Below are 16,434 nucleotides of genomic sequence, written 5' to 3' on the forward strand. Positions count from 1 at the left end.
GGTGCAGGGGGGGGATTAGGGATGGACAAGAATATTTTGTAGGTTTGTTGGATGGCGAAACACCACCACAGGAGGTGTGGAATGTATATTGGGTAGGCTACTCCTTATTTCAGGGCAGGATGAGGGGTTGGCGAAACCCTGTTAGAGAATGTGATTCAGTTTGTCCAGCCCTGGGTAGTTCTGACTGAGTCATGAGAGAAGTTTTCCTATGTTGCTGGACAGGGGGTATTTGGGAAGTAGTAGGGGAGGGTAGGGGAGTCAAGAGATCTGTTTCTGTACATGGTTAGGAGGGTATTTTTCAGTGTGTAAGGACCTCAGTGAAACCCTTGATGTATTTGGAAAGGGACTGCTCATCACTACAGATGTGACGGTCATGGGTGGCTAAGCTCTAAGGAAGGGACTTCTTGGTCTGGAATGGGCTACAGCTGTTGAAATGGAGGTATTGCTGGTGGTTAGACAGAAGTAGTGATTGTATCCATCTGTGAGGTGGAAATCAACATAAGGAAGGTGCCTGCTGGGTTGAGGAGGACCAGGTGAAGCGAAAGTGAAATAAGGTGTTGAGGTTCAAGAGGAATGTGGTCAGAATGTCCTCACCCTCAGTCCAGATCATAAAGATGTTATCGTTGAATTTGATCCAGGTGAGGGGTTTGGGGTTCTTGGTGGTTAGGAAGGAGTCCTCTAGATGGCCCATTAATTGTTTGGCATTGGTTGGTGCCATATGGATGACAATTGCTGTACCATGGCTCTTTTTTTTTTTAGGTGATTCCTTTAAAGGTGAAGTAATTGTGGGTGAGGGTCAAGATGGTCATGGTGACATGGGAGGAGGTAGATTTTGAGTCAATCAGGCATTGGGAAAGGTAAAGCTTAGTAGTGGCAAGGCCTTAGAAATTAGGGATTTTAGTGTAGAGGGAGGTGGTGCCAATAGCAATGAGCAGGGCACAAAATGGTAAAGAAACAGGAACTGTGGAGATTCGATGGAGGAAATGGTTGATGTGTTTTACATGGGGAGGTGAGTTACAAATAATTGGGTGAAGGTGTTGGTCCATGGGAGCAGAGATTATCTCCATGGGGGCATAGTTAATGGCCAAAATGTGACATCCTAGGTGATTGGGTTTATGGATTTCAGGAAATATATGGAAGGTAGGGGTGCAGGGAGTGGTAGGCATGAGGAGAGAGAGAGATTCAGAGAAGAGGTTCTGAGATGGGCTTAAGGATTTGAGAAGAGACTGGAGATCCTGCTGGATTTCTGGAATGGGGTCATTATGGCAGGGTTTGTAGGTGGACAGATCTGACTGCTGGCTCCCTCCACCAGATAATCCCCACTGTTCCAAACCACTATGGTGGGGCCATTGTTGACCCATAGGATTATCTGGTTGGGATCAGTTTTCAGGCCTGTGGATGTAAGATTAGTTTAACTGTTGAGGGATTTCATGAATGATGATGAGGCAAGGTTTGAGATTAAGACATTCTGGAATGCTAACTGGGGGTGATTTTGGAGCAGTAGGTTTGGATCACAGTTGGAAGGAAGAGAGAACTGAGTCATGTGGGGTTCAACAATATGTGTAGAGTTGTGATTTTGTGAATGTATGTGTTTTCTGCTTTAGAGGAATGCCTTTTGGCTGAAATCTTAGATGTATAGGGGGTCTTTTTGTGGTGCCTGTCTGTAATTCAACATCTCCCCTATGTGGTGAGCAACAACCTATCCTTTTCATAATGCTGTTGTTTGTATACTGTTGCTTTTCTGCTTGGAGGACTTGTTTTTGCCTCTCTAGCTGCTTTCGTGTATCCCAACCTTGTTCTTTCATTTTATTCATTTGTCAGCAATAACTCTTATCTCTTGTTGGCAGTATCTCAACACCTATCAGTTAAGCATCTTCTGCCTGCCCTCCTTCTGCCCGATGGTTACAGCATTATCTCATCTGTGAAATATTTGACTGCAATCTTGAGCTTTGGCCATAATTTGTGTACACTATCTCCCTCTTCTTGCAGGGTGGCAGACCTATGTTGAATTTCAACAGCATATCTGCCCTTAGTGCAGGCCTTTCTCAGTAGATCTGGGTTTTATTTTTCAGTCTGCTTTTCTTCTCATGCAGTCACAGATTTTAAACAGTGGAAAGTCCCAGCTGGAATAACAACAATATGGAAAGGACAGATTGCTGCTACTCACCGTATAGAGGATGCATTGAGTCGCAGACAGGCACATTAAAACTGTAAGATATTAAAACTTTTGGACAAAGTCCTTCTTATGCAGTAGAAAGCACACATGTATTTACACAAGCACAGTTCTCAGCCATATGGCTACTGTATCAGGGCACTGGAGCCCAATGAGTAATTACCTGTCTGTTTTGAGAGACCCTACCTGTAGCAAAGCTACCAAAAGCATAGTTCTAAGGATCATTTGACCACACCACTCCCGCAACCACAACAGGGTAAGAACACCAATGGGAGGACAACATCTCTAATACCATAATATTTTTGCTTCTCTTGGAGAATACTGTGGATTGCACAGTTGAAAGCTTTTGATCAGTCACAGTAAATACCAGTTGGCAATAATTTGTAATTTAAATATTGTATAATCTGATTTCTATGAAGACACATGACAGCTCTATAGCTTTCATTAGACTGTTAAATACTTAATTAAAAAGTAGTATGGCAAGGAAATCCCATATTTCTAAAAACATTTCAAGCACCCCTGGAAGAAATTTTGAGATCCTTAAACTAGGAAAAAAGGAGGACTGTTTGTTACTGGTACATATTTGAAGTACATCCATCTTACTGATTATCACATTCCTTTGTCACCTTCTCCAGCATATCTTGATGTGTATTCCATAATGTAATGAAGAACTCCGATATGCAAAGTGTGAGAACTCTACATACAACAGCAAACTGAGCAGTATTTATTAGGAACAACACACTGCATTTCATTTTTTTAGTTGCTAATTAAAGATTCAGTTAATCTAATTAAAGTAGTTATCACAGAGAGTTTTTGTGTTACAGGATGAAAGAGCTGAATGTCATACAAGAAAATGGATTTTCATTGGTCATCAGATTTGTACTAGCTCAAACACTGATTCATTGCTTGTATTGCTGTCAGATGTCCAGCTGGGTGCAATTGTTGGTGAACCATGATATTACAACAGCATACTTTGCTCTCATCTGTAGATGATACTTCCAGAATGAGAACCTTTGCCATGTCATGCCTCCTTCATACCTTTATCACTCACCATCCCTACCCCCACTGCCCAGCTGCATGTCATATCAGTTGGAGTATTTTGGGGGGGGGGGGGGTAATAAGATATTGGGCATGAATTCCAGTCCCTAGCACTTCTGATGTGCCAGTCAGGTATGTAAGTGACTCTCAGTTGATGTGGTGACTTCTGTTGGTGGAGATCTGAGTCCCTCGCTTTACTGAGAGTGAAGCCACTGTCCCCATTGATCATGCTATCAGCTGCTCATATCTAACAGCTTCTTTTAAGACACCATCTCAAAATAATGGGACTGATGACCTAGCAGTTTGGCCCCTTCTCCCTCCCCCCCCCCCTCCCCCTCTTTAACACAACCAACACAAAACAACAAGGTTTGTTTAAGACCTTCCATTTGTTCATATTTTATGGGCTACCCTATAACTATGCAGTGTTCCAGAACCACAGATTTTATGGATTGCTTAAGTTCATTGTGTCTTCTGTGCTCTTGGCACTTTCCTTTGGTGTCTTCACAGTCTTCCTGATGTATACCATACCACATTTGTATGAAATATGACAGACACCCAGCTTATGGAGCCCCCAACTCAATTCTTCAAAAGTTACTCAGTACTTTTTCTGAATATAGCAGGTATGCCATGGTCTTATTCTGATCATTGTCTTCTGTTTGCTGGACCAGTGGCATATACTTGAAAGCACACCAGAGTCACCTATCACTGCATCTGTTCTTATTGAGTATATCCTATAGATGGCTAAGTTCTATTGATAGGCTTTCTTTGTCAAATATTGTATGGTCCCTATGGACCAGAATGCATAGCACACCCTCATCCTGTAAAGAAGCATGCAACTGAAAGTGTGAAGATACAAATAATTGTGGATGGCTTTCCTGTACACACTGTGTCCTCATTGTTCTTAACAAGGATGCGCATGAAGAGGAATTTGCCTTTTCCTTGTGGCTATATGGTAAATTTAAAGCTGTGGTTCAAAGAGTTCAGATGATGGAGAAACACCTGAAGTCAGTTCAACCTGTTTGAATTTGTGCTCACATCTGCAGTCTTTTTTTTTACGGGTGAGTGCTATGAACAAATGGATGGGGTGCCCTCTGTCGCTAGTGGTGCTGAATTTATTCATGGAGTATTTCAGAGAGAAACCTCTGGGAAAGTTGCTTCTTCAGACATGTTGATAATACATTTGACATGTGACCACATGGGCGTGGAAGGCAACCATAATGTCCCCCCCCCCCTCCTTCCTCCCTAACCCTCTCCACTTGATGATGTGTGTGGCTGTGCAGCAGATGAAACAGTGAGGTGTGATAGAAGCATAAAAGAGGCATGATGTAGCGAAGACTCTTTCTGAAGGTATCACCTGAAGATGAGAACAAGGTACACTGTCAGAATATCATGTTCTGTCAATGACAGCACCCAGATGGACACCTAAGAACAATGCAAACAGTTGTCTTGAATTTTAAGATGTCATAATGGTTCATTATTTCACATTTTCCACTGTCAAATAAACTCATTCCTCCACAGGATACTGTCCATAGTAAAAAGATCTGATTTTACTGAAGTCATTCATTTAAAAAGCCATGTAAATTTGTAGTAATATTAGACAGTGTACTAAAAGTCTGTTTAAAATGGAATACCCAGTGTTAATAAAATATTTGGAATTATGGATTTCTGCATTATCTTTCAGGTGGCAGTGGAAGCTATTTCAAATATCCGTACAGTGGCAAGCTTGGGGCAGGAACAATCATTTGTCAATCGTTACAATATTTCACTGCACTTGGCTTCCCAGGCAATGGTGAAGAGAATGCGACTGAGAGGATTGGTGTTTGCTACAGGGCAAACAGCACCATTTTTTGGTTATGCTCTTGCTCTGTATTATGGAGGGTATCTAACTTCAGCTGAAAACATGCCATACAAAAATATAATAATGTGAGTTCAGACAGTTTTATTACTTTTTTCAAATACATCCCTGGTGAACTGCAGTCATTAAAAATACCAGTTATTATGTGAATAATATTTATATGAACATTGTGTGTTTCAGGATTTCCTGGTGTTTTAAATGTTTCTGAGGCACAGTATTTCATCTGATTGTTAATTATTAAGTTTCTTAAAAGTACTTAAAACTAGAATGAATATTACATGACTTGTATTTTTTGAGTTCTTAAGATGTTCTACTTTTTAAACAGATACCAACTGATGATCTTTATATAATATCCACCCATGAATAGTACATCTCTGAACATAACAAGTGTTCTCTATTTTGGGTGTATGTCTTTGATGGTTGTTTCAGCAACCCGTATAACCTCTTCTAGTTACAGTGCAGTCATGCACTGAAACAATCACAAATATAGGTAGTACAGTGGAACCTCACATAATGAGCACCTCCCATAATGATGCAATTTGCATAATGAGCAAAGCAAATTGTAAAAAGAATGACTCGCTTAATGAGTGATGTTTCACATTATGAGTGATGAAGATTCAGTGTGATATCACCAACTGTTCACATGTGATGGGGAAACATACAACAATATGAACACTTTTCATTGTCAGCAGAAGTATAAGAACAATGTCTTTAGTATGTACCATCTTAGTGCACCTTAGTGATCACACTTGTGTTCACACAATGTTTTTTGTGTGCAAATTTTAATGTTCTTCGTAGAAATGTCCTTGAAGATAAAGCCACGAGAAGACAGTCATAAATGAAAGAAAATGGCCTTAGAGATGAAACTTAAAACCACTGAAAAACACAAATGTGATTGAGCATTGCTGATTTAGCACACACATGCAGTCGGCCTACATCAACTATTTGCACTGTCCTCAAGAACAAGGACAATATTAAGGAGATAGATGCTTCAAATGGAGTGACAAGAATATCTAAACAATGGTTTTATATTATGGATGAAGTCAAAAGGTTGCTCCTTGTATGGATAAATAAAAAGCAATTGCAAGGTGACACTATTTATGAGAGCATCATCCGTGAGAAGGCAAGAATGATTTCTGCCGACCTCATTAGGAAGACACCAGGATCATCACTGGCCAAAGAAATTTAAGGGAAACTGTGGATGGTTCAAGAAGTTTAAGAGAAGAACCAATGTCCACAGTGTTGTGAGGCATGGCAAAGCAGCCGGGTCTGACAAAATGACAGCAGATAACTCTATCAGCAACTTTAAGATGCACATAGGTTCTGAGAGTTATGGAGTTGCGGTGTGTTTCACAGCAGGAACTTGAGGAGAGGAGGAGGATGAGGAGGAGGGTGCAGTAACAGCAAAGCAGCAATCTTCTGGTGCAGTAAGAGAAATGCTGAAAGTGTGGGAATCAGTTGCATCGTACATTGAAAATCATCAACTGAATAAAGCTGTGGCAACACGTGCTACAAATTTATTTGACAATAATGCTGTTTTGCATTTTTGTCAAGTGTTGAAGCATTGGTGGAAACAAATGACTACAGACAGCTTCCTCATAAAAAGGAATTAGTCACAAATTATGAATAATAAAGTACATTATACTGTATATATAATTTTCTTTATGTAAATGGATTGAATAAGATAAAACTATTAGTACTTTCTCTGGATTGAACACATTATCATATTTTACATTAATTTATATGGGATACATTGTTTTGCTTAACAAGCGTTTCAGACTATGAGTAAAATTCTGGAACAAATTATGCTATGCAAAGTTCCACTGTATTCCATTATACTTCCAACTTTTGTCACAACTGCTTAAGGTATACTAACAGTAATTGTCAGCAGAGTAGGTAGCAATCCATCATGTCCCACACATGCTCAAGGGATTGCGGTGGGTGTGGGGGTGAGGAGATGGGAGCAGCATGTTTGGTGACAATGCTGGCCATCACCATCATAGAGAGTGCATTAAATGTTGCAAGATGGATGTCTGGTCATGGCCCTGCTGGAAGTTAATATGTCCAGCTGCTTAATGCACCAGAGATAAGAGATTATTGAAGACTTCTACTCCACCCACCATGATCTCTAGATTTAGTCCTGTATGCAGCTCCCTGACAATTCAGTAATTACTGTTCTCCTATCAACATTACAGTCACAAACAACAGCATGATGTATATGAGAAAGATGGACTGGATACCAATGGTGGTGCATTATTTATTGCTATAAATAACTCAGTAATGTTTAATGAGATAAATGCATTTTCAGTTTATGTTAATGCTCTAATGGCTAATGTTGGAGGCTCCATGAGGCTATTCATGGATGATGCTGTTGTCTATAGGAAGGTTGCAATGTCAGAAGACTAATGAACTGCAGGAAGACCTGCACAAGATTGACAATCACATCAAATGAATTCGCAATTGCAAATAAGGACTGCCACCAGCTGTAGAATGGAATGACAACAATGAAAATTTGTGCTGGACTGGGACTTGAACCTGGAGCACTTATCACGAGCAGTCACCTTATCATTTGACTATCCATGCACGACTGACAGGCAGGGCCAAACTTCCATATGTCATCAACAATAATTGACAATCAGTCCAAGGTTGGTAGTTGGCCCTTAATTATAATGTATTCCATAGAAGTAAGGTGGATTGCAAATTATGGATGTAGATGTAGAAATAGATGCATGGTTGTGGACACATTGTCACTGATACAGTCTTTGGAAACCAGTTCATAGATGTTGATCACTGATGGGATTATGCATACAATTGGAGTTCACCCCTTCAGCATCAGTTAAGACCTGAATATGGTGAACTGAATCACTAAAACTGTTAACTATATGATAAACAACATTGAAAGGATGGCTGCAGGTGTTCCATTTAATTACATAAGTGATGGTTGAGGCTGATGGGTGCAGGAGCAATGAATATTTTGCAATACAAGTTCTCATCCGTGCAGTTCTGAAAGCTGCTCTCATTGGAAAAATGTTGCACGGCATGCCCTTTAACTGGGCGATCCAGAAGTCTATTGGATACAGTTTCACAATGGCCATTCCTGCAGATGGGTTGTTAGTGGGCATGTCCACACAGAATGCCACACAGTTATTATTGTCTTTGAATAAAATTGTCATTTTTGTTCATCTCATTGTATATTTCTTTTAGTTATCTTCAAACATACATATAAATAATGGAAGGAATAAAGGCAGAATCAAGCAATGAAAAATCCAGGATGGAATGTAACAGTATTATGAAAAGGATAGTTGCTACTCAACATACAGCAGAGATGCTGAGTTGCAGATAGGCTCAAAAGATAGACTGTCGGAAAGTGCGCTTTAAGCAAACAAGGCCTCTGTCAAAAACGTAAATGTTTACATATTTTCCCTGTTTCCTGGAGCTATGTTACACACATCACATGAAAGTTACTATTGTCTTTAAGTTTTGCACACCAGTGTGTATTCTATACTGATTAACCCTGGTAATGTACATTGTCCAAAAACTTATGAGTATCAAAGATTTCATTATTGTTTATGTACCTATTGAGCACTTTAACAACTCAGCTAGATGGAAAATTGTTATCTTTAGTCCTTCCACTTACTTGTGAGCTATTTATATAAATGAGACTATTTACACATCATTTTAGTATGCAAGTCAAGAGACAACATAAAATTTAGAAAATAGTAACTTCTAGGAAGAACCATCTCTTTTAAAGTGTTTCTTTACATTCAACAATGTACGTCAAAGATGGATTTCTACTTACCATAAAGATGACACATTAAGCTGCACACAAACACAATTAAAGACGCTTATACATTGACTTTGAGTCACAGTTTTATCAGCCTTCATCTGGTCTGAGGTGTGTGTGAGGTGTACTTGGTTGTGTGAACAAATATGTGTGTGCTTCTCTTTCTTTTTCTGATGAAGCCTGTGGCCAAAATCTAATGTGTAAGTGTCTTTTAATTGTTCCTGTCTGCAACTTAATGTGTCATATTTATGGTAAGAAGCAATCTATATTTACCTGCATTGTTGAGATTCCAATCTCAAGTTACCATTGTTTGCTCCTTCACATTCTATTTTTGTTGATTTTTTTTATTACAAAGAGATTTGGCTACATTTGCAGTGATAGGCCACTATCACATCATAAACTGAAGCAGTTATAAGCTCATTAATTGGTCTTGAAACCACATAGTTTTATTAGGCTTGATTGTTTTGTAAGTGGTATGGCTTTGTCTTTACCTGAACTTTAAATCAGTGCACTCAATCAATTAAATGGAAAACCTGAGATTTTAATATTGGCATCAAGTTGTCAGGCATAATGAATGGACATATGCAGCAAACATCCAATATTCTGTTATTCAGTGTGTTGTGGAGTATTGTAATGTAACGGCAGGGAGCTGGGCATTTTGTTTACCACACTGGTCATTTCATTTATACCTTCCAGTACCAGTACTGCCACATTTTGTAGATAGGAACGGGCTCTCAAATACCTTGTAAGCATTTCTCTTATACCTGATCTGCAATTATGGAATAATGGAAAATCTTGAATAGAAGATAAGCTCCTTTGTTGTATCCTCGCCTTCAGTATTCTTCCCATTTCCCCTTTCTGTAGTCCTTGCAGAATGCTTGTCCACTAATCTACCCCCACACTCAGCTACTTGTTTCACTCCAGCATAATCTTTCATAATCCCCACCTGTCTCATTCCTCCTTCTCCCCGGCCCTCACTCAACGTTTCCGCCAACCAAACTGAATCCAAGATCATTACTTGCCCAGAATTTGACAGCATTTAAACACTACAGCACATGGGACTTAACTGTGTGTTTGCTAGCCCCTCACTAGGACCTTGCTAAACCTTTTTCCTCTTTTTACATAACTGTCTGTTGCTAAGAGTCTCCTTATTGAAGTGATTTATTCTTGTGTAAAAATGACATATAAGCTGTAGAAAAGAAAAAGACAATTTCCTTCTTCCATTTTATATTTATGTCTATCTCTCTCTGTATTCATAATTATGTTATCTTTGTTATTTCACACTATTTAATTTTGTTTGTATGTATATACATAACTTCTCTTTTTTTCGCTTTTTCTTTTCTATTTACTTGATGGTCAGCAACTAATTATTCAGATCTGAATCTCAATCTGTGTTCTTACTCCAATGTTACTTCTGAAATGTTTTTTGTAACTTGTGTCTCTGTGAATTCAGAATTTTGAATGCACTTTCCTTTCTTTCATTACTGATGCAGAATAGTCACTTTCCTTTACCTATACCCTTTTGTCGTTCTGATGAAAAATTTTTATAAAGTTCTGTAACTATGAAATTATTGTGTTATCAGATATGTATGAGTGACAATACTGCTTCAGTTGCTTTTGATTCTAGGTAAATTCTGCTTTATTATCACAAATATTGTTAATAGTTCTTTATTACCTACATTACTTTGGGTAGATGATGAAACCACTGATAAAATGTTTATATTTTAGTGAAAAAATGACTTGAGTTATTCATCATAGTTATTGTCTTTTCTTAATTGAGCTCAGTATATGAGGCTCTTTAATACAATAAAGGACTGTAGAGACAATTTCTCTGAAAATTCATTTAAAAATTTACTTTTAAGGGTGGCTGAAGCTCTAATCTTCTCAACATGGATGTTGGGTCAGTCTATGGCATTTGCACCAAACTTTGGAACTGCAAGATTGGCAGCAGGGCGTCTCTTTCAGCTTCTGGACAGAAAACCTCTAATTTACTCTGGCCCTGATATTGGAGAATCAGCAGTTCCAGTAAGTTCTGTTTATCTCATTTCTGTATTGATGCTTCACTCTCAATAATTGCAGTTCTTTACTGTTAGAGAAGACTCATAAATGCAGATAGTTAACAATGCAAATAATGACAATCTGGAAATAATTACATAGGAGGTGTATGATGTCATTTCAGATATGAAGAAAGGAAAGCTCCTGTAAATAATGATGTTAATGTGAAAAGACCTTGCAGAAATATTTATAGAATGCAGTTCCTCAAACTGAAATAGCAATGTTATCATTATAATCCACAAAAAATTAGGCAGATACAGCTTATCAGTGTCCTCAGATAGTGCACACAATACTCACTAATTTATTACCAACTGCACATGTGGAGAAAATAAATTGATTTGTTTGAATAAAGAAATATTCTAGCCTTAGAAACAGGTATAGTACAATTGATCCTTTAAATGTTAATAGTGAAATTACTGAAGGGATCAATATTTTTGAATCTGGCATTCAAAAGTTTTGAGACAGGTTTTCACTGAGTTTCACTAAGTCTTCCCTACCAGCCTTTGGAAAAAAAGGCACAAATGCAACCTGTCAGTATACTAAAGAATACATACATCAGTTTACACATACTAGTCTTACTGCTGTAAGAAAGCACAGTGTCTATCATCATGGGATGATGATTTGGTGACAAGTCAAAACTGCTAATGTTACTAATTATGTGATTTAAGGCTGAAATATATAATACAAAATTTAAAAGAGACATACATCAGTGGCACAATTTCATTAGACTTAATCAGTATAGTGTTTAATCCAGGACTGAAAGTGGAGCCTGGAAAAGCAGCTGCAAATAAACAAAAATATTCTCTGCAGCCCTAGGGACAAGGAATATTCTTAACCTCGAAAAATGAAGAAGGAACATATGTTAACAAGACACAGTTGAATCACTTTTTGTTTTGCTGAAATCATTGTTCTGTACACTTCAAGTACAGATAAATTTTATCATTGAATGGGAAAACTTAATATAACAAGTTTGAAAATAGGTCTAAAAATTAATTAGAGTATTACTAAAATGGTGTATAACAAAGACACGGGAAAGCAAATAGATTGTTTATATTTACAGCATTTGCAGACAACATGTTCTTGGGGTGGAAGGGGGGGGGGGTAGGATGTTTTTGAAAAATAAAATAGGATTTTCAAAACTAAGTTCTGATAATGTCCACTTTTATGCCTATCATGCTTCTGAAATTAATGATCCAAACAAACAGAAAGAAGGTTCATCTCTAGCAAGAAGCCGTATGCTTGAATATTTCTGGCATCTCAACTGCAGATTTTTCAGCGCTCATTTAACGTTAGGAGTCCGAATCTCAAAATGAACAAAAATGGACTTGCACCACTATTGAAATAAGCCCTTCATATCATACACACATTGACTGTTTTCTCACAGCCACATGATTGGGTGACCACTGAGGACTGGTGTTCAGGTTGAACTATTTGTGTGAACACCATTTATTGTGGTTGTGCACTAGCAAGTGCACAGACAGTTATGAACAGAACCTATTGTAGTTGGTTGTGTACTGATCTGTGTGACTGACATGTAAGCTGTGATCTCCACATGTTCCTGCTTCAAATTCATATTGCGAAAAATGTGTAATGCTGTTCTGAAACTTCCAGACAGATTAAAAATGTGAACTGGATGAGGACTTTAACTCTAAACATAGTCTTTTGCATACAATTGTGTTACCAAGTGAGCTTTGTTGGCACATATTTTTAATGCTACTAAGTTTCATTACAAATCACCCTCCTCTGCAAAGTGAGAGAGTCATTCTAGAAACAATGCCTAGGATGTGGCTTAGCTTTTATGTGATATTCTTTCTTCCAAGAATGCTATTCAGAAAGGTGGCAGAATAATTTCTGTAGTTTGGAAAGTAGGAGAGAGATGCTGGGAGAAATGAAGCATTGAGAATGAGTAGTGAATCATGCACAGATAGCTCACTCATTAGGTGTCCCCTGTCCATGATAGACAATGTTCATGTTCTGGCCATGTGTGCAGTATTAATCTGCCAGGAAGTTTCGAATGGATGGTTGATGGACTAAGGAAATTCTTTAAAATTGTTAAACGGTGCTTAACTTCAGGAGTCAAACATCTATTATTGCTGGTAGGCTATTATAAAAGTGTATTGTACTTTTATAGTACTTTTGTATCTGACTGTGAGCTGTGCCAAATATTTCATCTCTTGAAAGTGATACTGATCAACAATTCTGTCTCATAATTTTATAATTTTCTCAAGTGAATTTTCCTTTTCATATGTGGAAGTTATTTCTTGGATTCCAAGAGACAGCAAAATATTGAGACAATGACCTAATGGGAAGTGGATAGATAGTACTAGAAAAAACACAGAAACAACATGAGTGTATATAGCTGAAGACCATAATGCATGGAAAAATCTAGAGGAGGCCTTTATTTGACAGTGGGTGTCAGACAGCTGATGATGATGATGTTCTTAATTATATTCTCAAATCTGACATCTGGTTGGATTCCTTTATTTTGTGTCTTACATGCCTTAATAATCCCTTGACAGTATTCAGAATTATTATCACAGTTACTTTTGCTTCTGCATTAACTACATTTTTTTTGTTGGACCAACTATTTCATTTTAACTTTCTTCCTAAGCCTCCATCTGCTGTAACTGGTTTTCTAGCAACTTCATGGATGTCTCTCATACCCATCTGGAAGTACTATATTTTCTGCGCTAGAAGCAACTATTTTTTATGCAACTTGAGCACAACATGTGCTGATGCCACCAGACCACCCTTCGATGGAGCATGTGCTACAAATGATTAAATCAAACACAGGATATTGTTTTCTCATTTTTATTGTATACCACCTCCCTTTGGAAGCATCTACACCAATTCTTATACACTTGCCAGAATTTTGTTTTGCTAAATGATTGCATTCTCAAATTTAGTTGTTTTGTGTTTATACAGCACGGAGCATAGACAATGGTGACAAGCTGAACAAATATAATGCACAAGATTTGGTATATAATGATCCAAAAGTGTTATCAAACGTGACAGAAACATAAAGAAATTTAATGCTTGCATATGACAGTTCTACATAGATAGAGACTAAAGCTGATATTCAAATTGCTACATCAAATCATTGTGACAACTCCACAAGACTGAAAATCTTGTTATATGTGCCAAATCTTGGAACCAACCTAATTTCAATGAATAATTTATAGACAAACTGTACAGTGACATTTTGGAAAATTCATACAGTTATACAAGACTTTAAAATCCAGGCTAAAGTTATTGCTAAAAGAGGTGGTAACTTCTTTTATTTACCGGGGATCATCCAAAAGCATGTAGCATTCCTAAAGAGGCAACCATGAAAAGTGATGTGGAAATTGTACATTCTCAATTGCATCAAATAAACTAAAGTGACATAATAAGGATGATCAAAAATGAGCATGTGACGGGTGTGAAATCTGTTGTAAAGGTGATCTCTCGAAATCTAGAAGGAAATATCATGTCTGATAATATTACCAAACAAGATGCAAAGTAGTAGTAGTAGTGGTAGTAGTATCAGAATCTTTCATTGCCATTGATCTAATACAGTAGAATAGACTTTCTTAATAACATCAGGTAATATCTTAATAATATCAAGTTACAGTTGCACTTAAATTATTACAGTTAACCTTTACAATTTATGTGCAGATTAACTATCTTATATACAGCTATAATTTTAAATATTAATGTCAGTATTGTCCATATCACAGAACTCTTTCATATTGTATAATGGATTTTTTGTCAGCTATTCATAAAATTTTGATTTGAGTTTTTTGAATGGCAGCGATCGAGCAGTGAGAGGCAAATGGTTCAGATGGCTCTGAGCGCTATGGGACTTAACATCTGAGGTCATCAGTCCCCTAGACTTAGAACTACTTAAACCTAACTAACCTAAGGACATCACACACATCCATGCCCAAGGCAGGATTCGAACCTGCGACCGTAGCTGTCGCGTGGTTCCGGACTGAAGTGCCTAGAACCGCTCGTCCACTGCGGTGGCTTGTGAGAGGCAGCTTGTTAAAAATTTTGAGGGCATTTACTTTATGGGAGTTTCCTGTTATAACTAGCATGTGCCTTGGAATTCAATGATTGCATTTCTGATGTCATATTTGTGTATTGTTTCCCTTAAAACACATTCCTTAATGCTGTTCTCAACACAGAATGCAGATTCATAGATGTACAGGTTCACAAGTGTTGGTAGCTTATGCCTGGTGAAAAGAGGGCAACAGTACTCTTTAGGACCAGTCTTGCAAAAGTGCGGACAACTGGTTTTTTTTTTCTTACTTTTAAAATATTGCTGATATGGGGAGAATGTTCCCATATGAGAAGGCCATATAAGATGTGTGACTGAAAGAGCCCAAAATACGCCATACGGAGATAATTATTACAGACCATAACTCTCAGTTTCCGTATGATGTAGGACACTCGTGAGATCTTTCAGTAGTAGTTATGTCAAATAAATCTTTGGAATTAATGCAATCTGATATCTGTGGACCATTCAGGGAAACACCTCAAAATGATGCAAGATTCTCTGTGACTCTCATAGTTGACCACAGAAGACGGTGTCAAGTGTACTTCCTTCATCATAATGGAGATGTTGCTGACAAGTTTACCAAACAATGTGTGTCAAGAATCAGTCTCTGATAACAGTTTGTCATGTAATGAGAATGGTAGCTCTTCAAACAAGTGCCAAAAACCAATGACACATGCAGAAGAAATTCCAATTCATGGTGTTAGCTTTACTTGCAAAAATCAACATAAAGAAGAGAAGTTATATGCTCCAAAGGTTGAAAATTGGTGATAATATGTATAAACTGAGAAAAACCATTTATGAACTTCACCAGGTAGATCAACAGCGGCATGCCACGTTCAATGCAACACTAAAATTTCAATCAACCAATTCAGATCTGTGTCTGTGTGGACATTCAAGGAAAAAGGCTAGTTCTCCTACCTATTTACGTGGATGACATTGTAAATGGTTCAGCAGATCCGGAAGGAAGAAGCCCCCCCCCATCTTGGCCTAAACCTTTGATAGTCCCTATCCTCCACCTACAAATCTCCTTCCCTGCTCCCACTCCAATACTCTACAGCCTTCCATTCTACCAAAGCACCCATTACTCTTTTTCCCCTTCTCTGCTTCTCTCCATTTCTACTTTTCTGTTCCCCCCCCCCCCCCCCCCCTGAGCCAGCGGACTGCACCTGGCAGTGGCTACCTTGTCCTCTTGTCCTCATCATGTCCCTGCATGCTCTACACTTTCCCCTACCCCTGCACTACTGTCCCTCTCCTCCCCACCCCATGCCTCCTCCTTACCGTCAACACCCAAACCAAGTTGCTGCTTCCATCGGATGCAGTAGCTGTCTGCAATATGGCCCCAGTGGCCAGAGACAGTAGTCATATGTGTGTGTGTGTGTGTGTGTGTGTGTGTGTGTGTGTGTGTGTGTGTGTTGTGGTTGTGTGAATGTGTGTGGGTGTTTTCTACTTTGGAGGAAGGCCTTTTGACCAAAAGCTTAAATGTATAA

General features: G+C 38.3%; 1 protein-coding gene across 4 annotated transcripts in view; it reads left to right on the forward strand.

The window, feature by feature from the left end:
- LOC126199000 (multidrug resistance protein homolog 49-like) overlaps window positions 1–16,434 on the forward strand; it is a 368,814-nt gene that overhangs the window by 306,791 nt on the left and 45,589 nt on the right. For all 4 annotated transcript variants that reach the window (XM_049935679.1, XM_049935676.1, XM_049935680.1 and 1 more), the window contains exons 19-20: window positions 4,893–5,134; window positions 10,713–10,875. In XM_049935679.1, coding sequence (XP_049791636.1) covers window positions 4,893–5,134; window positions 10,713–10,875 — 405 coding nt within the window. The remainder of the gene's footprint in view (window positions 1–4,892; window positions 5,135–10,712; window positions 10,876–16,434) is intronic.

Source organism: Schistocerca nitens, chromosome 8 (assembly GCF_023898315.1).
Source record: "Schistocerca nitens isolate TAMUIC-IGC-003100 chromosome 8, iqSchNite1.1, whole genome shotgun sequence".
NCBI lineage: Eukaryota > Metazoa > Arthropoda > Insecta > Orthoptera > Acrididae > Schistocerca > Schistocerca nitens.